This window comes from Leopardus geoffroyi, chromosome C2 (assembly GCF_018350155.1).
Source record: "Leopardus geoffroyi isolate Oge1 chromosome C2, O.geoffroyi_Oge1_pat1.0, whole genome shotgun sequence".
Taxonomy (NCBI): domain Eukaryota; kingdom Metazoa; phylum Chordata; class Mammalia; order Carnivora; family Felidae; genus Leopardus; species Leopardus geoffroyi.
The window spans coordinates 2,389,382-2,416,919 of NC_059333.1; the positions used below are offsets into that span (position 1 = coordinate 2,389,382).

At 50.6% G+C, this 27,538-nt stretch overlaps 1 protein-coding gene across 5 annotated transcripts in view; it reads right to left on the reverse strand.

Moving 5' to 3' along the window:
- TRAPPC10 (trafficking protein particle complex subunit 10) overlaps positions 1-27,538 on the reverse strand; it is an 87,095-nt gene that overhangs the window by 41,716 nt on the left and 17,841 nt on the right. For 2 of the 5 annotated variants that reach the window (XM_045501207.1, XM_045501206.1), the window contains exons 2-7: positions 25,245-25,326; positions 20,916-21,051; positions 10,141-10,337; positions 5,806-6,001; positions 4,120-4,231; positions 1,337-1,584 (exon numbers count right to left, since the gene is read on the reverse strand). In XM_045501207.1, coding sequence (XP_045357163.1) covers positions 1,337-1,584; positions 4,120-4,231; positions 5,806-6,001; positions 10,141-10,337; positions 20,916-21,051; positions 25,245-25,326 — 971 coding nt within the window. Of the gene's footprint in view, positions 1-1,336; positions 1,585-4,119; positions 4,232-5,805; positions 6,002-10,140; positions 10,338-20,915; positions 21,052-25,244; positions 25,327-25,522; positions 25,809-27,538 lie in introns of those variants that run through there. The other 3 variants (XM_045501209.1, XM_045501210.1, XM_045501211.1) reach the window with 3 other exon arrangements.

Genomic DNA, 27,538 nt, shown 5'->3' on the forward strand with positions numbered 1-27,538 from the left:
TCAGATCGGAGAGGCCAAAGCAGATCACCCAAGTCTATGTGGTTAGACGAAGCCAAAAGAGTATCATTTCAAGGTGGAAAATGCTATTTCCCTCATTTGCTCGATTAGGTATGTAGGCAAGAAAAATAATTTGATACGAATTCTTACATTCCTGAGTTTGTGGCTCAACTAGGCTAAGCATTTCTCCTTTAGAAATCAACTAAAATCATTTCATTTGGGTAAAAAAAAAAAAAAATTGTTTAAATTAAGATTATTCAAACTAAGTGTTAAGGCTATTACTTCTAGGATACACAGGATCCAAGTCACCGTATAATGAAAGACACTCCACCATGGTTCGGCTCACGCAGTACAATTCTACGCCAGGACCTCTTATAACTGCGGCCCTCAACACACTGGCAGGGGTGTGACAGAAAGAACGCGAGTCTGGCGTGGAGGGTCTGATGCTGAGACTCGTTGTGTTACTGGGTAAATCTAACCATTTCCAGGCCCACTTTCCTCATTTGTAAGATGCAGTTCGAACACTCACTTAGTTCTTAACCGGGGAACAGGGGGGGTGGGGTGGGGTGGGGGTGTCTACGAATCCTCTGAAATTGTGTGCAAGATTCTATATGCGCATGTGTGCCTTTTTCCGGGTAAAGAAACAAAAAAGGTGAGGACCCCCCCCCACCCCCGCGAGACCGTCAATAAAGTTCCCTTTACTTCACTGCAACGTGTCTGGGTCCGTGGGCCGTGGGCGAGCGCAGCGGGCCTGCAGGGAGGCCATCCTTCAAGGCAAACGCCTCACTAGCGACGCACAGCGTCAAGCCTCACCGCCTGGTCTCCCCCACTCACCCGCACACGTGCACACGCGTTCACGACGTACCTGGCCAAGACTCCGTGCTGCTAACGCACGTGGCACAGCCGGTGTGCGTCCCTCACGGTGCTACCCGTGTGTTCACGTGCGAGACAAAAAGATGGCTCTGCAGTAAGACGAAGGTCCACCTACGAAACCTAACACTGCGTGTCCGCCAGGTGAGCTCTCCTTCTCAGGGAAGACCAGCCCGCCCCCTCCGCCCCCCGGCCCTGACCCCCAGAATAAGCCAAAGGCACCTGGAAAACTTATATGAGGAACACCTCGCTTCGGGCCACACGAACTCCACCGCGTTGAGAGCGGAAATGACACTTCTGAACGGTTAATTCACGTAAAGGGGAACAGACGGTACGCTAAAAATTAAGAACGTTCAGAAAAAAAGGAAACTCTTCCGTCAGGCACCAACGGTTCGATGCCTGGTGTTGGGGCTCGGAGTCCTGTGTTTGAGCAATGAGGCAGCGGGGAAACGGGGAACAGGGGACTCACTTCCAGGAGCTTCAGCTCCTGCACGCAGCCGTGCAGCAGCTCCAGGGCGCGCTGGGCCACCTCCCACGGCCTCTGCAGGAAGAGAAGCAAGGTGCACTGGCGAGAGAACAGGTAACTGCGCAGGTCCAACAGGGTGGCTTCCTGCCTCTGTATCAACTCCCGCTTCTCCATGTCTATGGGCTTTCGGAGGATCAGTCCGTTCCAGCTCTTCACCGGCTGGCAGAAAAAAGTCAGCCAGTTGGCACCATCTAAACAGACACACATCATGAAAGGCGCTGACGACACACTACTTCACCTCACCGAGGTTCTCGCTCGGGGCTGCGGGACCCCGGGTACCGACGGGCAGCTGAACAACCGGTCGCCCCCTCACCACCGGTCCGCCCCCTCAGCGTTGGCACGGAACCAGTCTAGAGACGTGCGGACCGGGTAGTGACGGCCCGTGTCCCGCCCGGTACTCGGCAACTGATGACAGGCACAAGGCAGCGCGCCCGGGCCACGAGGCACACCGGCGTCCCGCACCCAGGGGGTCACGAGCAGGTCGGGAGGCAACGGGAGACCGCCGGGCTCGGGGTCAGGGAGGCCCAGGCTCCGCGCTCGGCCAGCTCCGGGAGAAGGCTCGAGGCCTGGGCTGGGGCACGCTGTGCCGGCTCCCCTCTGCCCGGGCGCCGAGAGCAGCCCGTTCACGTGACCATGCTGTCTGTTCCATCTCCCTCACCCATTTTCACCCATCCTTAAGCCTCACGCCTGTCTCTAACTCAACCGTGTCAGCTACCTAAATCACGCTCCTAGAGGAAGGACAGGAGGCACAAAGAAGGAGTAGTAGTGGGGGGCAGAAGGTAAAAGTTCTTGCCTGTCAAAACCTTCCAACGAGGCTCCCCAATTCTCACGGACAGCCCCAGACTCAAACACGGTCTTAAAGTAAGCATAAGAGCCCATGATAACTAGTCATTCAATCCATATGGCAAAAATTGAATCTATTCACTCACTCCAAAAGAGAGCGGTTATACCATTTCATGCTATGTCCCCACCGGGTATGACTCCGTGTTGGCACGCTGACGTTAGTAAACATCTCGAGTGGCAACTTACAACAGCATCCTTCACTGACCGGGATTTATACAGAGCTGTCCAAGTGCACACTCAGGGAGGTGCCCCCCCACCCCCCCGGGAGCCTCCACCAGCAGGCCCCTCAGCCGGCCCCCTGCCTAGCATTCCCCGGGCTGCCTCTCACATTCCACTCGGGCCTCTGTGCCGGTGCCGCCTCCTCAGACGGCCTCCAGGACCACACTGTCCGAGATCACCCAGCATCTAGCGTCACACTCTGCCCCTTGACCCACAACCCCTCCTACGGCCTGTGCCCATTACACTGCCTGACGTCAAGTTATTTATTCTCATTATCACACTGTCTGACTTCAAGCTGTTTATTTTCCCACCGTAAGTTATTTATGCTTCCTCTTCGTCAACCCCATGAAGGAAGGGGTTTTGTTTTGTTCCCTATTACGTTCAGAACAGCACCTGGTACATACACAGATCTCAATAAGCATCCACTAAATCAATGAACAAAAATGAACAGTCTTATCATTGAGCTGCACAACTTGGTCCAGGCTTACTTTCGGATTTTAATTGGTCCCAGATTTATTTTAAAACTAAGAGGGCAAAGATTTTATGTGAAATATGCTGAAAGAGATACGTAAGATATTTAAACATGTACGATATGGATACATAAAATGTAATTTTACCTCTTCTCAAAATTTTTAAATTTAATTAGTAAATATTTTGCTCTGGCTATGCTTACATTTGTGTTTCAGCAAAGTAAGAGATCCAAACCTGAACCTCCCAAACTTGGGTTTGAGAGAGAACCAACGGGTGGCGTTCATCGTTTCTAGAAGCAAGCCAGTGCCCGGGGCTTCAGCGGGCTGTCCCGGTACCTCATCGTCCTACAGGTTTTCTAGCAGACACCGCGGTTCCCTGAAATCACTCCTTTCATCACACACCGTATCAGGGTTCTCTCGGGACACCCGACAAAGATGTCTGGCACCACACTGTTTGTGGCGGCGGGACTGGGGACAACCCAGATGTCCCACACCGAGGGACACTCAGATAAACACTGCACGGCATGATGCAGCTAGTGATAGTAACAGCTCAAAACCTCATGTGCTAACTTGGGAGGATGCCCGCAGTGGGCTATTATTAAGCACGACAAGCTACGGACAAACGTCCACATGATATGATGCCATTTCCAGCAAAGCAAGTTACCAACCAAAAAACAGGGAGAATGATCAACCTTTTTCTCTGTACACGGTCTCGCTGTGCTAATTTTGTACTTCCAAAATAATTCAAGACTTTAAAATTTTAAAAGAGCGGTGAACGCTCATTACAGTGGTGTCGTTTAAAACTCTGCAACGAGCACCCAAATATTACAAAGACAACTTGTCAACACGGTACAGGAGGCCCACTCTTAGGCTAGCAAGGAGGCACAGCATCGGAAGCATACCTAGGCAGCTGTAAGTTGTAGAGATGACTCTCTATACCTAACAAAAATACCTTCTTCTTAAATGCTTTTATTTAAGATTCTTCTAACAATGAAAACGACCAATTCTCAATTCTCATCTCACTTCCTATTAGAACCACAAAAATGCATCCTATGTAATTTGCATAAAGCAACAAACGGTGATTTAATTATTGGGGGAACAAATCATGGCTAAATAATGGCAGCCTGCAGACTACTTAAAAGTGAGGAAAACTATGCTGAGACACGAGTTTGCTTCCACAAGTTCACTACTCACCCCCAGCACCAAAGTTGACGACGTACTGAGAAAACAGGGCGTCCAGTTCATCATACTGTACGAGGGCATCTTCGAATTGCTGCAGCATCTCAAATACAAAGGCCAGTTCCTCCTGGTGATCCAAACAAAAGTTTTTAAAAAAGCAAACACGTCAGTCGACTTTTTGAAACAATGTGTAGCCAGTAAAGATTACAACGGAGAAAAGCCCGCGGCACTAAGAGTGACGCTCAGGCAGGGCGCGCCCAGGGGGTCAGTCGGTGGAGCCGCCGACTCTTGTTTTCAGCTCAGGTCATGATCTCATGGCCGTGGGTCCGAGTCCCAGGTCAGGCTCCAAGCTGACAGCACGAGGCCCCCGCAGGACTACACTGGCCCGAGAATCAACCACTTCTCCCAGAAGCCCTGGCACTATTTCAGAACGGAATTTAGAATCTAAGACCTTATTAGCACTAAGTGGGTTTACCGCTACTGGGAAGTCATCTTTTCTCCAGGCCCTGTCAGAGGACAGGGCGAGGAAATACAAGCGTACGTACAATCCTCACACACACGAATCTATATTCCTGATCTATCCATCCACCTGTCCGTCCGTCCGTCCGTCCGTCCGTCCACCCATCCATCCATCCCACCGTGGGTTCACAATGGTATCTCAGAGTCCAATCCGACACCACTGGGTCCACCTAGATTCTCCCCCTCTGGGTTTATAACTCTTAGAAATCAAGTGTAGATACACTTGAAAGGCGAAGTGACAAGGCCATCGGAAAGGTCGGTAACAGGTCACTCATCCCGTGAACATGAACACACGTGATTCCCTCATGCGCGCCCGATCACCCAAATACCACTAAGACATAAGCAATAGAGTCAGAGATAAACATCAAAATTTCTAATCAGAATTGGTCTTTTATTTGTTCAAAGTGCATTATTTCTTCAGTAATTAACACATAAGTGCAATTTAAATATGAAAATTTTTTTTGTCTCAACATAGTGAACAAGAATAAGGAAACCTAAGGGCCACGTTCCTGTCACTCTTTGCAGTATTAGAAAGGTTCACTGGAAACTAGCCTTTATCAGAACCCCAGATTATAAGTCAAAACTACAGGGGCGCCTGGGTGGCTCAGTCGGTTGAGCGTCCGACTTCGGCTCAGGTCATGGTCTCACGGTTTATGAGTTTGAGCCCCGCCTCGGGCTCTGTGCTCACGGCTCAGAGCCTGGAGCCTGCTTCGGATTCTGTGTCTCCCTCTCTCCCTGCCGCTCCCCCGCTCATGCTCTGTCTGTCAAAAACAAATAAACATTAAAAAAAATAATAATAATAAATCAAAGCTACAGAGGAAATCAATGTCCCCGGGGAGACATCTTTGTCCTCGGGATCAACACCACGGCGAGGGCCCCTCTGCCTGCGACACTTCCATGGTGGACACCCCAGAAGGCCCGAGATACTAACAAAACCAAAATCACTCTGAGGGACAAGGCCCTCTCGAAAACGGCTAGCTGCCGAGCAGGAGAGCTGACGGCAGAATGACCCAGGAGACCACCTCTGATCTGCTTCATGAGCCCAGAGACGGAAACATCTGTTAGCTACTACCTTGTCTCTTGGTTGTAAAAACTATGCCGATACGAGCGACCACAAAAAGCCTGCCTTATTTATAAAGGAAGAGAAGACGGAAGCGTCTAGTTCTATACTTAGTCCCATACCTGGACCATGAAATAGTCACAGAAGCTCCAGCCTGGCTCTGTCCTCTTCTCCCTCAACGTCCTCATGTCGTCCTCAAACTTGCCCAAGTTTTTGGTAAAAGACATAAGAAGTGAGGTCCTGAGTTTGGTCAGGAAGGCATTCCAGGATTCCTGAGTTCGAGAAGAGTCCTTCAAGGGGTCGGAGAGCACGACACACCTGCAGAGACACGAACGGACGGTCTGGAAAACACTCTCCGGGCACAGCACGCAGCCCAACTGCTTCCGCCCCTACTTCCTTCCTTCGTTAACCGCTGGCAACCACCAGGCAGACGCTGAGAAGCCAGATGAGGAGGAGGTTTCATCGCGAACTAGTTTAGCACCACAGGAGCAGCGGGCGCTGCAGACCCGCGGCAGCGGGCGGGGGTGTATGATGAGTCGTCTCAGATCCGGCCTCCAGGGCCCCCTGGAAGGTAAGGCGATCCCCACACTATCAGCTCCCAAGCCTCACTCGCACTGCCCACTTCACAAATGCCGCTGGTCCCCCGTACCTGACAGGACAGCACTCAGAGTTACTGACATGGCACACGAGGGTTGTTGCGGCCTGACCCGGGCCGGCTGCCCAGCCCTTCTCACTATTCCTAGCCAAGCCCACCCAACGTCTCGAGCTCTACTCTCTCTTCATCCAGCACATTCCCGTTCCCCCTTCCAAATCCGGCTCGGCCGACGCACGTCCTCCCGGAACCTCTCCCCCGCCGCCCTGTGACCCCACTACCCCGGCGGTGACGCGCAGCATACACTCCCTCTCCATAGCTCCGTCTCTCCCCCTGGGCCCTAGGCCGCGAGCTCCTCAAGAGCAGGGTTTAGAAGTAATCAGTAAATAAAAGCTTAAAGAAGATGGCTTAACATGTAGGTAGGATACAATTTCCCTACAAAAAGACTATCTGGGGGCACCCAGCGGGGGGACTCAGTCGGTTAAGCATCCAACTTCGGTTCAGATCGTGATCTCACGGTTTGTGGCTCTGAGACCCGTGTCGGGCTCTGTGCTGACAGCTCGGAGCCTGGAGGCTGCTTCAGATTCTCTGTCTCCCTCGCTCTCTGCTCCTCCCCCACTCGTGCTCTGCCTCTATCAGAAACAAACATTAAAAATTTTTTTGTTTTAAAAAGACTATCTGTGGCACGCAAAGGCACAAAATTACAAGTTTCCAATGGATTTGGAAAAGGCAGTATGTTCATCTAACAGGTTGGAAAACATAGATTTCTTTATCTTTTATGATAAAAATTTAGAAAGAAGATGAATAAACATGAACTCAGAAATGATTTTAAAATACTGATGCTGTGAGCTTCAATATTTCTCCTTGGTGAATGTGTTGCCTCATTTACTAGCAAGTAGCAAAACGGACCGATTCTAAGTCTCTGTGTGCCATCACAGCCTTCGGAGGAAGGGCTGAACCTCTGGCATCACAAACCAGCGGACCAAAACGCGAAGCCCACAGCCTAGATGATCCGCCAGGTGAGCAACCAGTATCAGGAAGAAAATTTGAGAATCAGTAGCTGGTCACTCCAGTCACTCCACCCCACGGGCCTGTTACCACGAAAGACAAGGCGTCCCGCCAGCTCATTCCTACAGCCCCGAAGGACTGACGTGTTTTATGCCCTGCATGAGCTGCGAGAGTCTATCGGTTCGGCCATGTATCCTCAAAGCATCCTCCAGCCTGGGTCATCATCGACACGTACCCCTGACCGGACACAGGACTGTCCCCTAAAGCCACAGGGTGGATGGGGAAGGAAACTGCCGGCAAACGCCGACCGCCCGGATGGTCCTCGTCTTCCGTGAGCCGATGCTTACCAATCAGACAAAACGTTCATTACATTCTCTCTCTTATTGTGCCTTCAACTTGCACAGTTTCTAGATTTTCTTTTTCTAACGAAAAAGAACTGTGCTTCAGAAGTTCGCGTTAAGCCCAGGCGGTTAACTCAAGAGAGACAGCCCAGAACAGCTCACCAGACCGGCGGGCGCCAGCGTGGAGAAGGGCTCCTCAGCGTGTGCTGGTGGCCGGTGCCCAGGGTGGCCGGGAGCCAGAGGCCCGGGCCTCCACCAGTCACCGGGGCCGCTGCGAACACAGCTAACGGGGCAGCCCTCTGACCCTTTACCAACGGCCTGGAATACTTACCAAGAGCCTGAAAAATGCACAAATCGTTTGGCCAAGCAATTTTCATTTTAGGGATTTATCCTAAGGAAATAACTAAGGACGTACACAACACCCGAGCTCAAAAGATGTTTACAGTGCTGTTTATAACAGGTGGTAACGCATCTGTCCAGTAGAGGACTGGGTGAACAACTTCCAGTACCATCTCTGCTATGGAGTGTTACGTGCTCACTGACAATAATGGTGGAGAAATACATTTATTGTTCACGGGAACATTTTCCCAACGCATTAGGCGGAAAAAGCACACACAAAATGTAATGTGTGGTGTATCACGTGCACACACACACGCACACACACACTACCCGTGTCTAAGCGTGCGTAGAGAGGAAAAGGTTGAAAAACACATACCAAACACCAAGAGTTAAGATCAATTTTCGTTTTGCTCATTACCTTCTTCTAATAATCCTACAATGAACGTGCCGTGTTTATAATCAGAAATTGCGTACAAGATTAAAGTTAAAGAAAACAGAAAGCCACCGCAGGGCCAGGTGGGCCAATGTTTCCAAAGGCCAGAAATCAAACAGGCTAATACAACAACTGTCAATACAGATATTTCCAAATTCGAAGGTATGGACCCAGCTCTTCACTGAAAAAATAATAAAGAACAGATTTGTTGAAGGTAGCTTGCAAATTAATGAAAATCAAAACGTTAGAAGGCATGTTTATATACTGAGAAATGCTGAAAATCTCAGGAAGTTGAATTTTATGTACAAAGAATTAGTCACTGAAGACAAGTTAGGTTTCAGTGGGCTCAGCAGGAATGTACTTTAAGCAATTAGATAAAATTACACCATAGCCTTAAAAGGAGTCAATGGGCACTTTGAAAAAAATTATAGAATTCAAACATCTCACAGGCTTAGACCAATCTGCCCCATTACTACCAATTTATGTTCTTAATAAAATCCCAAAGAAACATGACCGGAAGGCCGTGTGGCCTGGCCGCCGGTGAGCCCCTCGGCTCTGCTGCCCCACACCCTGCTTCCCGTCCCTCCCCCCGACGGGGCCCAGAGCTGGGCTCCCTGCCAGCCTCCCGGCAGCCGACTCCCCTTTCCAGAGCAAGTGAGCCCGCACAGCCGAACCACACAGGGAAAGGATCCTCAGTTCTGGGGTCTTGCTGACATGCTAAGCCGATTCCTTTGGGACAACTAAGTCAGGAATAACAGACCGTAGGAAAAAATCCCCCAAGTCCAGATGGCACAAAATTTCTCTTAAGAGAAACCGTGAGCTCGACCATCTAACGTTTATCTCAAACTATAAGCAAAACAAGTCTGAACATCACTCAGCGCCCACAACTGTGTGGAACATAAAAAGGACGCCCACAGAGGCTCCTTCCCCTGAAGAACCGTCGATCCACCGGGGCCGGGGGGCCCTGACACTGGACGCGGTCACGGAATTCTAAGAGCGCGTGGCAGTGTCGGTCGGTACTCTGGCCACGGGCCCGGGGTTTCCGCCCAGGCTCCTCCCCTCGCTCCGTAGCCCGGCCCCCTGCTCCACTCTGAGCACCTGCCACCGGGGCGACCACAGGTGTGGCGATGCGGGCGCAAAGCAACGCCCGGCCCGCCCGTCCGTGAGACCACACCGTCGAGCAGGCACCAGGAAGTCCGCCAGCCTGCCCGGCGGGGCCGTGGCACCGCCGAGAGGGAAGTGACCCCCAGCAGCCAGAACAGGGCCAGACAGAGCCGAGCACGGGGAAAGGAAGTCCACGCGACACAGCGGCCGCCGCAGTTCCGTGGTTCGCTTTTGAAGCTTCTAAAGATACAGTCGGCATTTCAGAATTTTGGTTCTTAGGAACTCCGAACAGGTGTGAAGGTAAACACACGCACCACAGGCTTAAGGGACCCTCCCGTACACAAGGACACAAGGTGTCCCCAAGCCCTGGCCACACCAACACGCGCCACGGAACCTCAAAGGGAAGCCGCTGTGCGGTCTCTCCCGCCGCGGTCACCGGGCAGCACGCCGGGGGTTACAGCTGCCCGTGTTTCACCCAGCAGGCCAGGAGCTCCATGAGCGGGGACCCGGTGTGCAGCACCCCCACGTGCTGACGTGTCAGGCGCCCCGCGCACTCGCTGAGGAAGTATCCCTACGCAGAAACCAGCCATCTCTATCACCCAGGGGTCTGCCAATGGGGTAAAATTAAAGATCCACTTACCTGTCACTCTGTTTATTACAAAAATCGTTTCTTATTTTGTCCACAATAGAAGTTCGGGGAAGGATGTTGGTTTTGTTTTTTTTCTTGGCATCATTTTCAACTACCACTATGAGCCAGTCCACAGAGCTATGAGCTTTCAGAACATTCTGCCACTTGGTAAGGTCGTCTTTTACCGTAGCTTTATACACTTCAGTATCCTAAAAATAAATAAGTCACTGTGAAGGAAAGTTAATCAACGCCCTTTAATTTAACAGCAACATGTGTGTACTAACAGAGAATACATTGGCCACCGCGCTTTATAGCTTCGCGATGGGGCCCTCCACGCAGAGCCTGGCGCCTGTGGGTGCTCTGGGCAGGCCCAGGGACGCCGAGGGAAGATGGTTCCAGTGTCACAGAGGAAGAGACCGAGAGAGAGCCTAGTAAGCTGCCCAAGGCAACACAGTCCACTGGGTAAGTTGGGACTTTAAAACTCAGGTCTGGGGTGCCTGGGTGGCTCAGTCAGTTAAGCGTCCGACTTCGGCTCAGGTCACGATCTCACGGTTCGTGAGTTCGAGCCCTGCGTCGGGCTCTGTGCTGACAGCTCAGAGCCTGGAGCCTGCTTCAGCTTCTGTGCCTCCCTCTCTCTCTGCCCCTCCCCTGCTCATGCTCTGTCTCAAAAATAAACATTAAAAAAAAAAAAAATTAAAGAAAAAAACAAAACTCAGGTCTGCTATGCCAAAGGCCCCGTGCCCACCAACTACATGATTAGTCCCATCCTGGCAAGTGCCGTGTCAATGGGGCTAAGCACCCCCCCCCCCACCACCCGGCTTGGGACCCGCAGGCTGGAGGCCGCGCACCTGCAGGAAGCCGGATGCCCGGGCCGCCTCCGGGCGCCTCCTCCGCAGCCCCTCAGCCCTCTGCCAGCGCCCAGAACCCCTCGAAAGCCAATGCCACTTGCAGGCCACATGGGGGCGAGGCAGCCTCAGATGCAAACCCAGGGGAAAAGGACAACCTAGGGCTTCCTGAAAGCCATTCCAATTCACGAGGACCAACAGGGGAGCCGTCCTGCTCCTAAAAAGTCAACACTGCCGGACTCAGAGATGCACACACCGGCCTGCACAGAAAGCCCATGGGCCGGCCTCAGCCCCTCCACAGACAGGCGGAGACACAGAAAGTTTACCTGCTATCAGCAATGGTCTATAATTGCCCTTATGCTCCATAAATCCACTTGGCAAATTCAGAGTGAAAAATCTAAAACCAACATGCTTCACTTCCAAATCGGACAAACTGTAATTTTTAGCTACCATTTATAAATACATAGATTTTCCCCTTTTTTAATAGAAAGATTCTTTGTTATCCTGCCCATACTTTCTCTGGATTTTTTAGTCTCTCTTGAATATGCTAAAGGGAACGATCCATGAACAAGAAACCTCAAATTCTGCACCCAGCCCCTCCTTTGGTTTAATCAGTAAGTGAAAAGTACCAGAAGTCAGTACTTGTAATTTTTAGTCTGATTTTTAAAACCTCCGTATCCTCAGTTTACATTACATACAAATACAATCTGGAAAGATCTTTTGCTGAAAAATTAACAGGAAAGCCATCCCGCAAAGACCGGTTTTCTGAGGCTCCACGTGCCCTGGAAGGCGTTCCTACGCCGCAGCCTCCACAGAAGGGCAGCTCCCGGACTGGATGCTCCCACTCCACGCTGCTGGTGCTCTGCCAGGCCAGGGGCCTAAGTGCATCACACCTGCAGAGTGAAACCAAAGGCCACAGACACCCCGACCGCTTTGAAATAGGCCGCCGCCACAGGGCTGGGACCAGGCACCCTCTGCCCGGTCCAGCCCTGGCTCCCAGGTCTACAAACCAGGGAGGGGCTGCCACACCCCCTGAGGGGACATCAGCATCCCCTCTCGGGACACTGTGCTTGGGACAGAGACCTCGCAGAGCAACACAGGCAGGGCGGAGTCCCCCGAAGTTGCGGGGGAGATGAGCAGTGGATAATCTGGGCCATAGCTTCCAATAGTGAGCAAACCCCGCACATTACTAAAAAGACCCAGTGACCGTTCAGAAGAGCCCAGGCTGAGCCAATGAGGTGAAAGGTGTCTCCAGAAAGCAAAGCCAATACAGGAAGAAGCCACTGGCAGGGAGGGTGCAGAGTGGCCCCGCCCGGGGAACCAGAGCCATGCAGGGCAAGAAGGGTATCAGAGTGCACGATGTGACACCCCAAGAGAGATGACGAAGGCTTGGGGGCTGGCTGAGGTGTCAGAGGCCCGGACGGCAAAGAGGGCCTCCCTGCTGGGGTGACCTCATCTGGGTGTTGTGGGTCAGCTGAGGTGAGGAGGGAAGTGGTCCTGTGGAGAGCGTCAGCCCCAGGGCAGGGAGAGGGCACCTGTGGGGGGAGAGGAGCAGGAAAGCAGTGAGAGAATGCTCAGTGACAGCGATTATTCGAGTAAGCAGACATACGCACGACAAGGAGCGCCTGGCTGCTCGGAGAAGGAAGTCGCAAACGTGGAAAGGAAAGGCACCAGGACCGCAATCGGAACGTGTGTGTGTACACGTGTGTGGGGGCGGACACGCCTGTGCACACATACGTGCTCCAGAGCAAAGGGCACGTCTAGTCCAGGGCTTGGTCTCTAAATACCATTTCCCGCTAGAAGGAACCAGCGCTCCCTGGAGAAGCGGCTGACCCCGGGGCTCAGGCAGGGAAAGGACGAGCTGACCTTGGCACGTCTTGTATTAGGGAGAGCTCCGAGAACAGGGACAGGTCAAAAGGTCACAGAAGCCAAATCTGGGACAATGTGAGCACTCAAAGTGATACTAACAGTAACAGATTACACTCCCCAATTCGAAGTCAACGGGTGCAGACGGACCTCAACCGATAAGCAGGACAGCTGCCTCCAAACATGGTGAAGTGGCAGGGGGCAGACCGACCCAACCACCGGAAGCAACCAAAACACAGAGAGGGAGACACGGGAGGCGAGCCGTGCAGCGGGCCAGTCGAGTGCTCAGAGCTCCCAGGCGCCCCGCGCGGTGCAAACACAGGGCCCCGGACGCAAAGGCCGTGATGTCACAGGTCAGAGGTCAGGGGGCCCCTGGAGAGAGCGCTCAGAGGTGCTGACCAGCAGAGGAGTGTACAAACTACCCAAAGCCAGGAGAGACCCATCCAGACAGGACCCAACACCCACAGGGCCTGGGATCAGGGCCTACTCCCACAGACCACGCCGGAAACCTCCGAATCCACAGGGCATTGGGAGGAGAACTGAGGAAGGAAGGAGGAATTAGTCTTAGGCTGACCACTGTTTCAGACCCCCAAATCATGAAAGCAATAGCTAAAAGGATCTGAAGTAACTTAATTACGCAAAGCTGAAGAAAACGTCTAGAATTCCAAAAATAAAAGACTCACGATGTCTGGAATCCCATAAAAAATTGCCAAGCAGGCAAAGAAGTAAGAATATATGATCCGTGACAAGTAGAAACATCAACCAACAGAATGGATGTGGCAATGACACACATAAGAGAATTAGCAGACAAAACCATGAGAATCCTTACTGCGGCCATATCCAGTGTGTTCAAGAAAGCAAAGAAAAAACTGACGTTCAGCCTCCGCTTAACATGGAAGATAATTGTTGAAAAAGGCAAAGACCCCTAAGGATCTTCTAGACATGAAAACCACGGCGTCTGAACTGCAAAATACCCTGAGTGGGGGGTTACGAGCAGATTAGATACCACAGACCGAACAATTAGTTAACTTGAACACACAGAAGCAGAAACCATCCAAATGAGACCAAGAGAAAGACTGCAAAGCCATCAGCACAGTGTCCCTGAGCAGTAGGGCTTCCAGGGGCCAATATGTGAGTGACTGGGGTCCCCAGAGGAGAGGAGAGGAGAGGCAGGAACAGAACAAGTAACTAAAGTAACGACCAGAAATGTTCCAAATTTAAATTAAAATTACAGACCCACAAAACCTAAAAAAAAATCCATGCACGAGAAACATGAAGAAAAGCACACCAGGGCATATCACACAAGGTTGAACACCCATGAAGAGAAAAAAAAATCTCAAACTGCAGAAGGGAAAGAAAAAAAAAAAAAAAGTTTATGCGAAAGTAGCAAAGACTCCTCATGGGTCACAATGTAAATCAAAACACGGCGACTGTCAGAGCAGAATTGTACACGCAGTAAAATATTCTGCAAACATAAAGACTTGCTCAGATCTGCAGAAACTGGAAGGACTCTCCCCTGTGCGCCAGAAAGGGGGGCAGGCACCAGAAGTGGTAACTCAAAGACAGACTCATCTCTACAATGTAAGGGAATAAGGCAAAACCAGTAACAACCAGCCTGGACGGCAGGGACAGCAGGGACCAGCAGGTAGGTGCGGGCGCACAGTGGCAGGAAGAAGGGGATGCCCAGGGTCTGCACCACGAACCAGAAAGTGACTGCTACAACAACACGGGAGTTTCTCTCTTCATCCTAAAATTCCAATTATGATCAACTTGCTCCAGAAAACTTTCCTTAATAGATAATAAAACTAATGCAAAACAACCGCAAAACACGGGCTCCCTACTAGGAAATGTAATTTTAAGAGGGAAAAAAAAACCCTCATTCATAACGTCTACGAAAACTTTAGTAATAAAAATGCAAGACTTAGGGAAAACATTAGAACACATGACTGAGGGCATAAAAAAAAGGGCAGAGACAATGGAGAATAAAACCACATTCCCAGATGGGAAGCTTTGCGATTACTAAAATTCTTCCCAAATCAACCCGAACTTACTCAAGGCGATCCCAACCAAACTCCTCTGCTCTTTCCTTTTCTCTTTTCGACCTCTCCTCCTGTTCTGCGTGGCTTTGTGGCAAACTGCTACAAGGCGACCCATCCCCTCTCTCTGCTCACACATCTACAGTCTACACAGCACAGGGCACCCAGCTCCTCTGCCCCCGCTGTGGCGCCTGCAGGCTGCGGACAAGGCAACAAGAAGGCGATCATTGCCGGAGTTCAGGGACCGAGGCTGCACACCCCCAGGTGGCCTTCCCGCGGGGACACCTGACTTCCTCATGGAATGGCGGCTGGGGGAGCACCTGGGGAGCTCAGTCAGTTGAGCGTCCAGCTCTTGGTTTCAGCTCAGGTCATGATCTCGCGGTTTCGTGGGTTTGAGCCCTGTATCTGGCAGAGCCTGCCTGGGATTCTCTCTCCCTCGTTCTCTGCCCCTCTCCTGCTTGCATTGTTTCTGTCTCTCTCAGAATAAATAAATAAACTTATTTAAAACAACTTATAAAACAAAGAACGGTGGCTGGGCTCTGAGAGCAAGCACCCAAGAGGACATCACAGAAGATGTATTACCTTTTATGACTTAGTCTCAAAAGTCACAATGTCGGGGTATCTGGGTGGCTCAATCAATTAAGCATCCGACTCTTGACTTCGGCTCAGATCATGATCTCACAGTTCCTGAGTTTGAGCCCCGCATCGGGCTGTGCGCTGGCAGCACAGAAGCGGCTTGGGGTTCTGTCTCCCTGTCTCTCTGCCCCTCCCCCGCTTGCTATCTCCCTCTCAAAATAAAAATTTTTTAAAATATACATTTAAAAAAAAGCCACAGTGTCCCTCCTGCCAGTCAGATGTCCATTCAGATTCAACTAGAGGAAACACGACCATTTTTCCTCTCGATGGAAGAAAGTCACTGCCATGTGGAGAAGAGCATGGGGGACGATGGGAGTATGTGGACACAGTCACTTCTGGAAGATAAGTTTTGTACACTAGCCAGGGCATTTCTTTTAAAAGAACCCATATCAATACATATAAAATAGAATTATTACAAGTCTGGTCCTGGCACAGAATAGACAGGAGTTAACAGAACTGAAGTGTCCAGAATACTGTGCATACATGATGCTGGTTTCAAACAAAGGTGACATTTTCAGAAACTGGAAAAGAGACAGACCATTAAAAAATGACGGTAGACCAATCTGCTACCCACTTAAGACTATAAAATTAGACCCTACACCCCCACAGCTCCTGCCACTCACAAAAATACCTTGAAGCTATACAGATCCAAGTATAAAACACAAATTATAAAATTATTACAAGATGGGGCGCCTGGGTGGCTCAGTCGGTTGAGCGTCCGGCTTCAGCTCGGGTCATGATCTCACAGTCTGTGAGTTCGAGCCCCGCGTCGGGCTCTGCGCTGACAGCTCGGAGCCCGGAGCCTGTTTCGGATCCTGTGTCTCCCTCTCTCTCTGCCCCTCCCCTGCTCGTGCTCTGTCTTTCTCTGTCTCAAAAATAAATAAAAACATTAAAAAATAATAATAACAAATAAATAAATAAATAAATAAATAAAATTCTTACAAGGAAACATAGGAGAGAACCACTTATCATCTTCAGACAGACAAGGCCTTCCTAAACATGATATGCTCTACTCAGAAACCACTTTTTAAAATGACAGATTTCACTCCATAAAAACTGTAATAGCCACGAACCTATGCACTAAGTGATACGTGACCCATCGACGCAAAACAGAAACTGCAGATGCCACAGACACGTACCAGCAATAGAAGACTTCGACCTACCGCTGTCCGCTGAGACAGGGTGAGTGGACAAAACATTGAAATATAAATGACACAAACAACAAATCAGTAAGGCAGCTCTTACGGATCTACATTTAACGTTACAACCGAAAAAGCAGAGAGGGGTGCCTGAGGGGCTCAGTCAGTCAAGCCTCTGATTTCGACTCCGTCAGGATCTCACGGTTCGTGAGTTCAAGCCCCTCATGGGGCTCTGTGCTGACAGTGTGGAGCCTGCTTGGGATCCTCTCTCTACCCCTCTTTGCCCCCCTCTTTCTCTCTCTCCCGCTCTCTCAAAATAAAGAAACATAAAAAACTTAAAAAATTAAAACATAAAAATTAAAAAAGTGAAAATACATTCTCAGACACACACAGAATACCCACAAAAACTATTAGGTCACAGAGAAAAAATAAGTTTCGCAAAGCAGAAATATTATAAACAACACCCTAATCACAATGCAATAAAATTAGAAGTTTTAAAGTAAACATTTTAAAGAATTTCTTTCTGGAAATAAGAAAACTTCCCGTTAAACTATTAGGTAAGAGAGGCAATACAAACGAAACAGAGAATTTCTGAAAAATGACTGAATACTGGGATTGAAATTCCTATCTTTAAAGACCTGTATTGTTTATATTTAAAATGAAAATAAATGTATTCCCAACTAGCCCCCCAAAAAAGAAAACCAAAACCTAGAAAAAGAACAAAGTAAACCATAAGAAAGCAAAAGGAAGGAAATAATAAAAATGAAAGCAGAAATTAATAAAGTAGCAAACAGATGAATAGTGTATCAGAAAATAACACCCTGCTTCTCTGGGGAGAAAGAATCATCAAACTACAAACTAATAGCTAATTTAATCAAGGAAGAAAGGGAGAAAGTACAAATATACAAAGAAATAACAATGGGGAAATAACTGCTGCCACAGAACGTATTTTCTTCTTTTTCTTTTCTTTTCTTTTCTTTTCTTTTTTTTTTTTTTTTTTGGTACTTACTTATTTTTGGGAAAGTGCAAGTGGGGAAGGGGCAGAGAGAAGGGGACAGAGGGTGCGAGGCAGGCTCTGCACTGACAGACTGACAGCAGCGAGCCCGACGCGGGGCTCAAACCCACAAACCGTGAGATCGTGACCTGAGCCCAAGTCGGACACTCAACCGACTGAGCCACCCAGGCACCCCGCCACAGAGCATATTTTAAAGCCAAAAAAGACCACTTGGCGCACCCCAATGAAATTAAATTTTATAACTTAATTGAAATGCAGAATTTCTAAGGAAAAGGTAGTTTACCAAAACTGACAAGCGACTGAAACAGACCCGTTTCCACAAAAGGGATCGAGACAGCGATCAAAGAGCGATCCCACAGGAAAGCGCCAGGTCCAGAAGGTGTCAAGGGAGAACTCCACCAAACCTGAGAGACTAGACAGTCCCAGAGCCACATAAATTGTCTCACAAACAGACAATAAGTGAAAACTTCCAAATCATATTGACAAAGCGAGTACAGTATTGCCACCTAAACCTGATAAAGATAGCACCAAAGAAGTTATAGACCAATCACTTGTGACCACAGACGCAAAAAACCCTAAATCAACAGACACTACTGCCACATTAAGAAAACAATACTTTGACCAAGTGTTATTTACACCAGGAATGCAAGTATGGCTCAAGAGTAGGAAATCCACGAATACAATTCAACACATCCGTAAATTTAAAAGGAAAAAACCCCTATGACTGTCTCCGTTGAGTCTGAAAAAGCCTTTACCAAAATGCGAGACGCATTCCCAATGAAGATCCTTGGGAAAACAGGAGTGGACGGAAGCCCCTTCACGTGCTCATGGACGTTTACGTGAGTCGTGGGGCCAGCTCCCTCCTTACTGGGCACACACCGCAGGCAGCCCACTGAGGTCAGGAACCAGGCGACGATGCCCACGACCTCCACTACTCCTCAACAACGGGTCCAGACAGACAAAACGAACCAGAGGCATAAGAACCGAGAAAGAGAAGACGACACAATAGGATACGTGGAAAAGCCCCAGACTTTGGGCCCGAGAGAATCAGCAACAAAACTAACTCCAACAATAAGAGAAATCAAGGTTAACATCAACCTTGTTGAAAAAGATCAACAGCCTTCACGTACACAAACCAACTAGAAGATACAATGAGGGAGAAAACCCCACTTACGTTAGCAAAAAAAAGGAAAGTCTTAGAAATTTGACAAGGAACAATTAAAATCTATAATGAAGAAAAGTACAAAGCACTTCCAAAGACACAAAAGTGGACTCACACAAGCAGAAAGACGCCCCTCGCTCGGGGTCAGACGTCCGGGCACCTGGTCTGCCGGCCAGGCAGGAAGACACGCCGTGGACCCGTTAGCCGCCCGCGAATAGTCTCGGACGCCTCGGCAGTTGTGTTTCTAGCTGTCGCGCAGGTACAGCGATGCTGAAACTGTGTCTGCACGTGTCAACCGTGGTGATGCTGTCCAGAGCCACGGGAGATGCAAACACGGCATGGGACTCGGCAACAAAGAGCCCCGCGGGTGAGGCTCAAATCGGAGGCATGGGTGTCAGCCCACGGTCCCTCAGACACACGCTTTCCTAGCTCTGCCCACCCAAGGGCCCCAGGCACCGACACGCCCTCACTGCCAGAGGCCTGAGGGCTCGCTCTGCAAAGAAATGGCTGATTCCAGGACAAGGACAGCGAAGGCAGGAGAGCCCGGGATACCTTGCTGTGCTGGAAAGTTCAAGACACGTCCCTGAAAAGGACACAGGGGCCAGCCTACAGTGACCCTCCCTGGCCAAATCTGGGACGACCTGAGCAGCGAGATAAGCAAGGATACCTGATGACCACACCTTATGAGACAGAGGTCCACAGAGGCTCTTTCCTAGAGTGGAACACCGGCTGATCCGTTCGGCAGAGTGTGTTTGCGGCCCCAAGGAAGACCGGTTCAGAGGAATTATTGTTGGGTGCTCAACCTAAGCGGGACAGCTGGACGAGGGGCAAGATAATCCGGTGGTCTCCGTGGCCCCCCAGACACAGCTTATTAGTGGCAGGGGAAAACACTAACTACAGCATGGAGAAACCTTGACCACAAGATCAAATCTAACGTTGCCACCGAGCGGGCGTGGAGAGAAGGGGCAGTTAGCACCGCGGGCCCGGCACGGCCGTCCGTGGGCCTGCTCACAGGGTGGGCCCTTGGCTGAGGCCTGGGAACAGGGATCGTGGGATGGTTCCCACCACCACGTGACAGGAGGGCCCCACGGGGCCCGGGCTCTATGGACAAATATGGCCCGTGCTGAACACCTGCTTGCCCTCTGGGAGTCTAGAGTTTTGGTACGAGGCAGGCAGAGGGTGTCCACGTGCCCAGACCCCGAAAAAAAGCCCTGGGCGCTGATCTCTGACGAGCTCCCCGGTGGACGTCTCCCACGGGACGTCACGCTCACTGCTGGAGGTATAAGCCCACCCCGCACGACTGTCTCCACTGGGAAAGGCTACAAAGCAAAATCAGCGAAGGCAGAAGGGTCCAGGCATAAGCTTCCAGTCCTTTCTTGTAATTACAAAACGCTACCTCTGCGTGCTCACGTGCAGGTGAAACTGTCACGACGTGGAATGACCTGTGTGTGCTACGTATCATGAAATGCTTGTTTTATTAGAGCCGAAACAGACAGGAAGAAATGACCACAGGGTCTCCCCTCAGTTCAGGGCACAAGAGTTCTATCAAGAGTGACGAGCTTCCTTCTGGGCTCATACACACACGACTGCAAAGTACACGTGAGGGCTGTGACGTCGAGCGTCACTCGGGTAGTCGTGGAGCTCCCGCTGTACGGGCACCACGGCGGTGGGCAAGCAGGGCCGCCCCCCGCCCTCAGAAAGCCTACAAGCCAGCAGGGGAGACCAACAAGGATTACGAAGTCAAGTAACCACCTGAGAGTGAACGTGGGGAGTTTGGAAAAGGAAGCTCGGAGTCAATATGAACAATACCTAGAGGCCACGAGGGCGCGGGGGGCTCACAAGATCTGCAAACACAAGAAGACCGTACTTGGCGATGACCAAGAGGGCGACGCACTGGACCAGAGCAGAAACACGGAAGGACAAAGCCAGACACTCGGCTGAGGAGCGGAGAAGAGAGCACACCAAAATAGAGTACGCTGAAAAGTCAATTTGATTAATTAGAGCCGCCTGAACAAAAGCTAGACCCGTGAGTTCTGAATCCTACTCCCAGGCATCGTCTCCTAATTCTCTGCCTACAGAAATACTTACACAGCATTCCGTCCAATAAATATGAAGAAAGGGGAAAGTGAGCAGAGCTTTGTTTCCATCTTTGGGTAGCAGCTCCTCTTTGAATTGAACGAAGTTGGATTCCAGGTGGATCATCTTTGGAGCGCGGCCATAGGACCTACAAACAATTTTTAAAACGTCACTGAGGAAAACGAAGGATGTTCAGCAGAAAGAAAAGGGAAAAATCCGACAGTAACTGTAACCACATCCGTGAGTTTGGAAGTACACGTATGCTATTAGTCCTGAATTACAGCGATAATATTCCGTCCAAAAAGATGCCATAAATTATCTCAACAAGGCTCAAAATTACGTATCAAAGCTCCCTCTCCATAAAGTCTGTCCTTTTACTCAGTGGCACACACAGGCTTCTTTGCAACACAGACTTCTGAGAAAAACGGTTTTTACTTAAGAGTTTCTCTATAAAAAGAAGTTACTGTAAAAAAAAAGAGATTCCCAAAAGCGCAGTTGGAAGATATGAAAGCTTGAAGCCACACACATACTTGTGTGATCACCTGTATTATCCAAAACAGAGGACGACTGGTGGCAGAGAGCTGCCCCCCACCCCCCAGGGAGGAGGGACAGAGAAGCCCCGGAAGGCTGCAGACACCCAAAGAAAGGCTATCAGGGCATGGGTGCCAGGTCACTGCACTTGTGAAAAGTCCACCATGCTACAGGTATCTTTCCTCCACACTTGGATTTTCCACCCCTAGAAATCCTACAGCTGGATTTTGTACGTTTTGTTCAATAAAGAGTCTACGTGTAATAAACTGAAACTAACCACATTTAACATGACCATGCGGATGCCTGACCTTGTGTATTTTCTACGTGCGGGCTCACTCTTCCTTCCTGTCCTTTGGGAAACCAATCAAATTTTCTTCTTCCATCCTTTTTCTCTGCTGGTTCGAAAGCTTCACCATCTATTTCTGTCCTCCTGTTTGTTACATTTTCGTTTTTTAATATGCATACATTTTTTTCTTCAAAGACTAGAGTAAATGTCTCTCTTCTCCCTGAATACATCAAGTACTCTCTTCCCTCTGCTTCTTCCCCACTTCTAAAGTTTGAGATTTTTTAATTTTTAAAAGGGCTGACACCTTAACTTCAGAGAAACAGAAGATGTGTTTCTGACTCATTTACCGGCAGCTGTGCCTTTCATCCTACGAATTCTGGGTTCGTTTTCCTTCCTGTTGTGACGTGTCCTTTTATTCCTTCAGGGTGGTAAGGTTTCTGATCACACGTGTCTGAAAACGTTTCTATCGTTTTTCTTTCTTTCCCAACCGGCTCCACGTCATGGCAAGCAACGAACACAACATCTGAATGGCACTCGGGAGTAGACACGTGTGGCCTAGTGCAGCCAGAAGTGACAGATCCTGGCCCCAGCTGGCTCCCAGCCCTTCGAGGGACAAACCTTCTCAGTCCCACGGCAGCCGGGCCCACAGGCAGGGGCGCTGACTCGGTCTTCCGTTCCACACTGGAGTCTGACTAACACAGACTCGAGGTTGAAAGGTGTCTTCTGTGAGTACTTTGAGAAGCGCGGTCTGCCCCGCTGCATTTGCAGTGTCGTTAGAGACTGGTGTCCTTGTCCGTCTGTTTGCCCGGCACGGCTTTCACCCCACTGGACTTTCAGTGGGCTCCAGCAAGCTTCTCATCTGCCTCGGGGAACGTGGTGCCTGCCCCCGGTTCTCTAGCCTCTGCTCCGACACCTGTGGCTGTCCCCACATCTTGGCGTGTCCTTGGGCCCCGCACCTGTGCTCTCGGCACTGAGCCCCAGCTGCGGGGCGACAGAGCCCCGTCCTCCGGCTCACCGATGGCTCTCCACCACACACCTGTTCACTGCATCCAGTAAAGTTCCGGCTTCAAGCTTAGATCCAAGATCTACTCAATTACCTGTAAATTTTCATCAGAGCCACATGTACCTACTTTAACATGTCAAATGGTGTCCAAAAGCCTTTCTCTCTCTCGCACTGACAAGCGGCTGCCTGGCCCAGCCTCCTCCGCCTCCCGGCTGTGCTCGCTCCCTAGAGCTGCTCTCACACGTTAGCACAAACCCAGACGCTTAACACAACATTAACTCGCTCGCATCTCAGGAGGCCAGAAGTTTGAAACCAAGGTGCTGGCAGTGCTGGCTTCCTCTGGAAGCTCCGGGGGAGACCGCGTTCTGGTCTCTCCTCCCTTCCAGCAAACGGTGGCGGTCTTCAGCTGGCAGACCACCAGGCCAACGGCTGCCTCCACCCCCAGCGGACTTCTCCTATGTGCCTGTGTCTTCTCAGGACACCTGTCACTGGACGTAGGGCCCACGCTACTCCAGATGAGTAAAGATCCTTCTTCCAAATAAAGTCACACTCACAGCTTCCAGATGGGCCTGTCTTTTGGGGGCCACAATTCAACCCACTGTATCTCCTCGAACGCTCTGAGACAGGATGTCTGACCGTCCGTGACAGATGCTCCGCCTGCCCGTCCGTCCTCTTGCGCGCCCCGCACCCTCCCGACGGCCCTCTTGCGGGCGACTGCCACCCCTGCCGCCTGCTTCCCCTAGCGTTAAGTGTGCGCCACTGCTCACACTTGAGCAACACACTCGGGCTACAGCAGCTCAGTGACGTGCCCGTGGTCTTGCGGCATTCTTCATTTCCCCAGCCCACGGTCACCATTTCTAATCCTTCCCAAGCTCTCCGGCAGAGCCGCAAACCCGAGTGCCACCCACACGGTCAAGCCTCAGCTAGCCCGGCAGTCCCTTTCCCCGGCTCACGGCCCTCAGGAGGCCTCCTGCTCCAATCGGGAAGGCACCGTGGGAGCACGTGGGAGCACGCTAGGACTTTTCCTGGGGCCATCGGCCCGTCCCGAGGAATTCTCCACTCTCCTGCCTGGGGAGCAGGGGTGGGGCCCGAGCTCCGCCACGACGTGGCTGCACCTGTTCAGATCCCGACCGGCCGCTGCCAGAATGGCACTTCTCCCCGCTCCGCGGTGCCTCGTCAGCAGAGGTGGGCGTCCTCTGTACCGCAGAGGGGGGCGACCGCTCCCTGCCCGCGCCCCGCCTGCCCCCTTCCAGCGCGCCCTTGCCTTCGCCCGCTGCCGTCCTAGGCCCGGTCACCTGCTTCCCTGGGAGCCGCCTCTGCAGACACACGGGCTCGGCCTTCTCTCCCGAGGCCTCCGTCTCTCTTCCTTCCCCGGGAAGGTGTGGAGTCTCCGCTGCGTCCCCCCCGCCCGGCTCCGTGCCTGCGCCCTCCCGCCTCCTCAGCCCTTTCCTCCGGCTCAGGGAAGCTCGGGAACACGAAGAGATGAGCACACGCTGAATCTACACAGTTTCACCTTGTCTCCTCCTAACCCCTTTTCTTGCTTCGCGGACACACCTCTTTTATCTTTCTGGATGTTGAAATAACGTGTATTAGAAATCTTCTCCAGATACGAATTCCTCCTCCGCCGAATCATTTCTCTCATGGACGGCGCTGGGCCTCCTCAGATGGTGAACAATTCTCCCATTTTCTATCTGCTCTTTACTTTAAATTTAGTAACACATTTCCTTCTAATGCTACAGTCGGACACAGACACGAGCCCAGAGCCCGCAGAGAGCCCTGGTGAGCGACACCCAGAAAGCCACATTCATCTACATGGTGTCAGGGAACACACACTCTGGTCAGTAAGAAATAATGCAGTGACAGTGACAACCGGGACTACGTGAGTGTGAGTGACAACCAGTTAAAAGCAGATTACCTGAACTAGCAAGTCAAAATCCAAGCATCTTCCAGAAATAATATATCTCATCTCAGCAGAAAGAAGTTTCCCAATGAGATAATTCAAACGCCAACCATTTCTCCGACGAAGTCATGAGATGAACAATACACAGGAAAGGGAAAACGGGACGGCTGATCTGGTTTCCCCCCAATTTTTATGTAACATTTTCCATATACTCGCTCATCCTTCAGAGAAGAGCACAGGAGCTCAGGGAGGAGAGCAGTCCTGCTGAGAGCACAGGTGAAGGCGACACCTTCTGTTTCCGTGTGGGGTCAGAGCGCAGGTCTCGTTTCCAAAATGCCTGTGTCTTTAAGACACTCTGAGCCACCAGGAAGAAGCACGCACGTCATTCCTATAAAAGAGGGCCCTGAACTCAAAAGATCAGTCTTGTTTCTACCACCCTATGTCTCGGTAACAAAGCCAACACACTCCTTAAAGAGCGAGGCCAAGAGATTTTGTGACATGTTCGGTTTCGTTCCAATACACTTTAGAACTTAGGCTTTAACTTTGACTACCTCACTTGCTCATAGAAATGTCTAAAAAGTGAAGAGGGAGATAAAGCCAAAAAAAACAAACAGGCCACACCTTCTCCATTCCATCGGTTCCCTCGGAAGCTGCTGGGAAAGCGTTGGATAAATAGAAGTAAATAAATTCTGATCCCCAGCACCTACAACAGGAATAAAGAGAAAGGCAGTTACAACATTTTTAGGTGAAAACGGGCAACATGGGCTCTGGAATTTATTGAGTTGCTAACTGTAGACAGTTTTATATTTAGCAAAATGACACCACAAAACAAGATCATTCTATACCTTTAAATACTGATCCCAAAAATAAAAAACGAGTAAATAAATAACCGATCTCACCTGACACCCGTAACCCAGCTTCTCCCTTACGGCACCTCCACGAGGCAGGGACCCCTTTCCCCACGCAGAGAATGAGGATCAGAAAAGCGGAGCGCCCTGCCCAAGGCCACGGAGCTCAGGAGAGAGGGAGCTGGCTCCCTCCAGCTGCCTCCCGAGTCCGTGATCCACAGCCATCGCTTTCCTTGACTTTGTGAGACCAGCCACAAACGCCGTGCAGAAAAGGAAACCCCGAGAAGTGAACACGAATTTGTTCACTGAAACAGACTCGATATGCATCGACACGCTGGCAGGAGCTAAGACGTACAGCACACTGTCCATGCACGTGACACACACCACACCCGGCGGGCCTCACTGACCGCTCAGGCCGGCAAGCACCCGACCTCACCGACCGGGAAGGTGACAGGCAGGCGGCACGCACGTGAGAGGCCGAGGCGCTCGGGCCACGGGGCTGCGGGCGGGGCCTAGTTATGAACCGGGTGCCCGACTTTGGGCCGCACGCTCGGGCTTAACTCGGCTCTGTCATCTTAGCCCTAACGCAACGGGAAGTCCATTAGCTCTCATTAAATCATAGCACGACCACATCATTCCTAAGCTAAAACAGAACCTTTTAACGTAGATGACTCAAACTCTTACGCTCGAGGATCCTCAAACTTGAAGCAAAACCATTATCCAAATTGCTTTCGTATTGATCTTAAGGAAATCATTGGGAATTGATGCGGGCCATTAACACAGTTGCTTGTTTTGCTATCGTGAACATTAAAAAAAACAAGACGAGACCAAACAAAACACCTCCCCCAAACCACAGAACGGTATCAAGTCCCCGCTGAGCGGAGCGGTGTTTCCGGGCAGCGGAGCATCAGGGGCGGGGGCGAGGGGACCGGACACACGAGTGCTGACAGCCTGACCGCCCGGCCCCGGCTCCTCACCAACGCCACCTACCTAACCAGCTGAGTCAGCCGGGGGACGCCGCCACCCTCCTGTGCCTCCGAGGACCATCTGCAAAGTAGGAAAATAATACCGAGGGCTGTGGCCACACAAATAACCTTGAACGAGGCCTGACACAAAGTATTTTGGGTTCCTCCTACTACATTTTTTGTTAAAATAAAAACAATTTTTATGTTTTACGTTCAGTTGGAAGCCACCTTAGAAATCATTAAAGTAAGAAAATATTCGGTTAGCGTCACATTCCTTACCGTGGACTGCCATTCCTACTGTCTCTCTAGAAGGTTCCAAGATTAATGTACAAAAATTACCACTCTTGTGCTAACATGGCAGTAAGGGCAACCACACGGAAGCTGTCCCCTGTCTCACTGGTGTTCGTCCATCCTCGTCCCAGAGCCTCCAGTGGACATACATGTGGACACAGAGCAGAACAATGAAACGCCCCTTATGCCCCCCCCCCCACCAAGCGAGCTCCCAGGAAAATCCTAACAGCAAAACTCATGTAAATGGAGACTGTAATTTTCTTGAATTCTCTCATGGAATAAATCTTTAATTTGTGTCCCAAATTTAATTTTAAAAGATTACAGGTCAACCAGCACAGTAACTATGGGCTTAAATGTGACCGGCTGACCTCAGTGCCTGTTCTGAACTGAACTGTGTCCCCCCACAAAAGTCACGTTGAAGTGCTAACCCCAGTGGCTCTGAATGGGACTGTATTTGGAGATCAGGTCTCTGAAGAGGCAATTACGTTAAATGACGTCTTTAAGGTCTTCGGGCCCTGATCCCATCTGACTGGTGCCCTTCTAAGAAAAGAAAATGTGAACACACAGAGAGAGACAGCAGGGATGTGACAAGATTGTGGGAGGACAGAGAGAAGACAGCTGTCTACATGGCAAGAAGGGAAAGTCTCAGCAGCAGACCCTACTGAGACCTTGATCTTGGACTCCCGGCCTCCAGAACTGCAAGTTTCGGTTGCTTCAGCCACAAAGGCAGCCCGAGCAGACAGAACCGTGCCCCCCAATTTACATTTGGAGACCAAATTCTTCTAACCCACTGAGGCTCTATCTACACTGT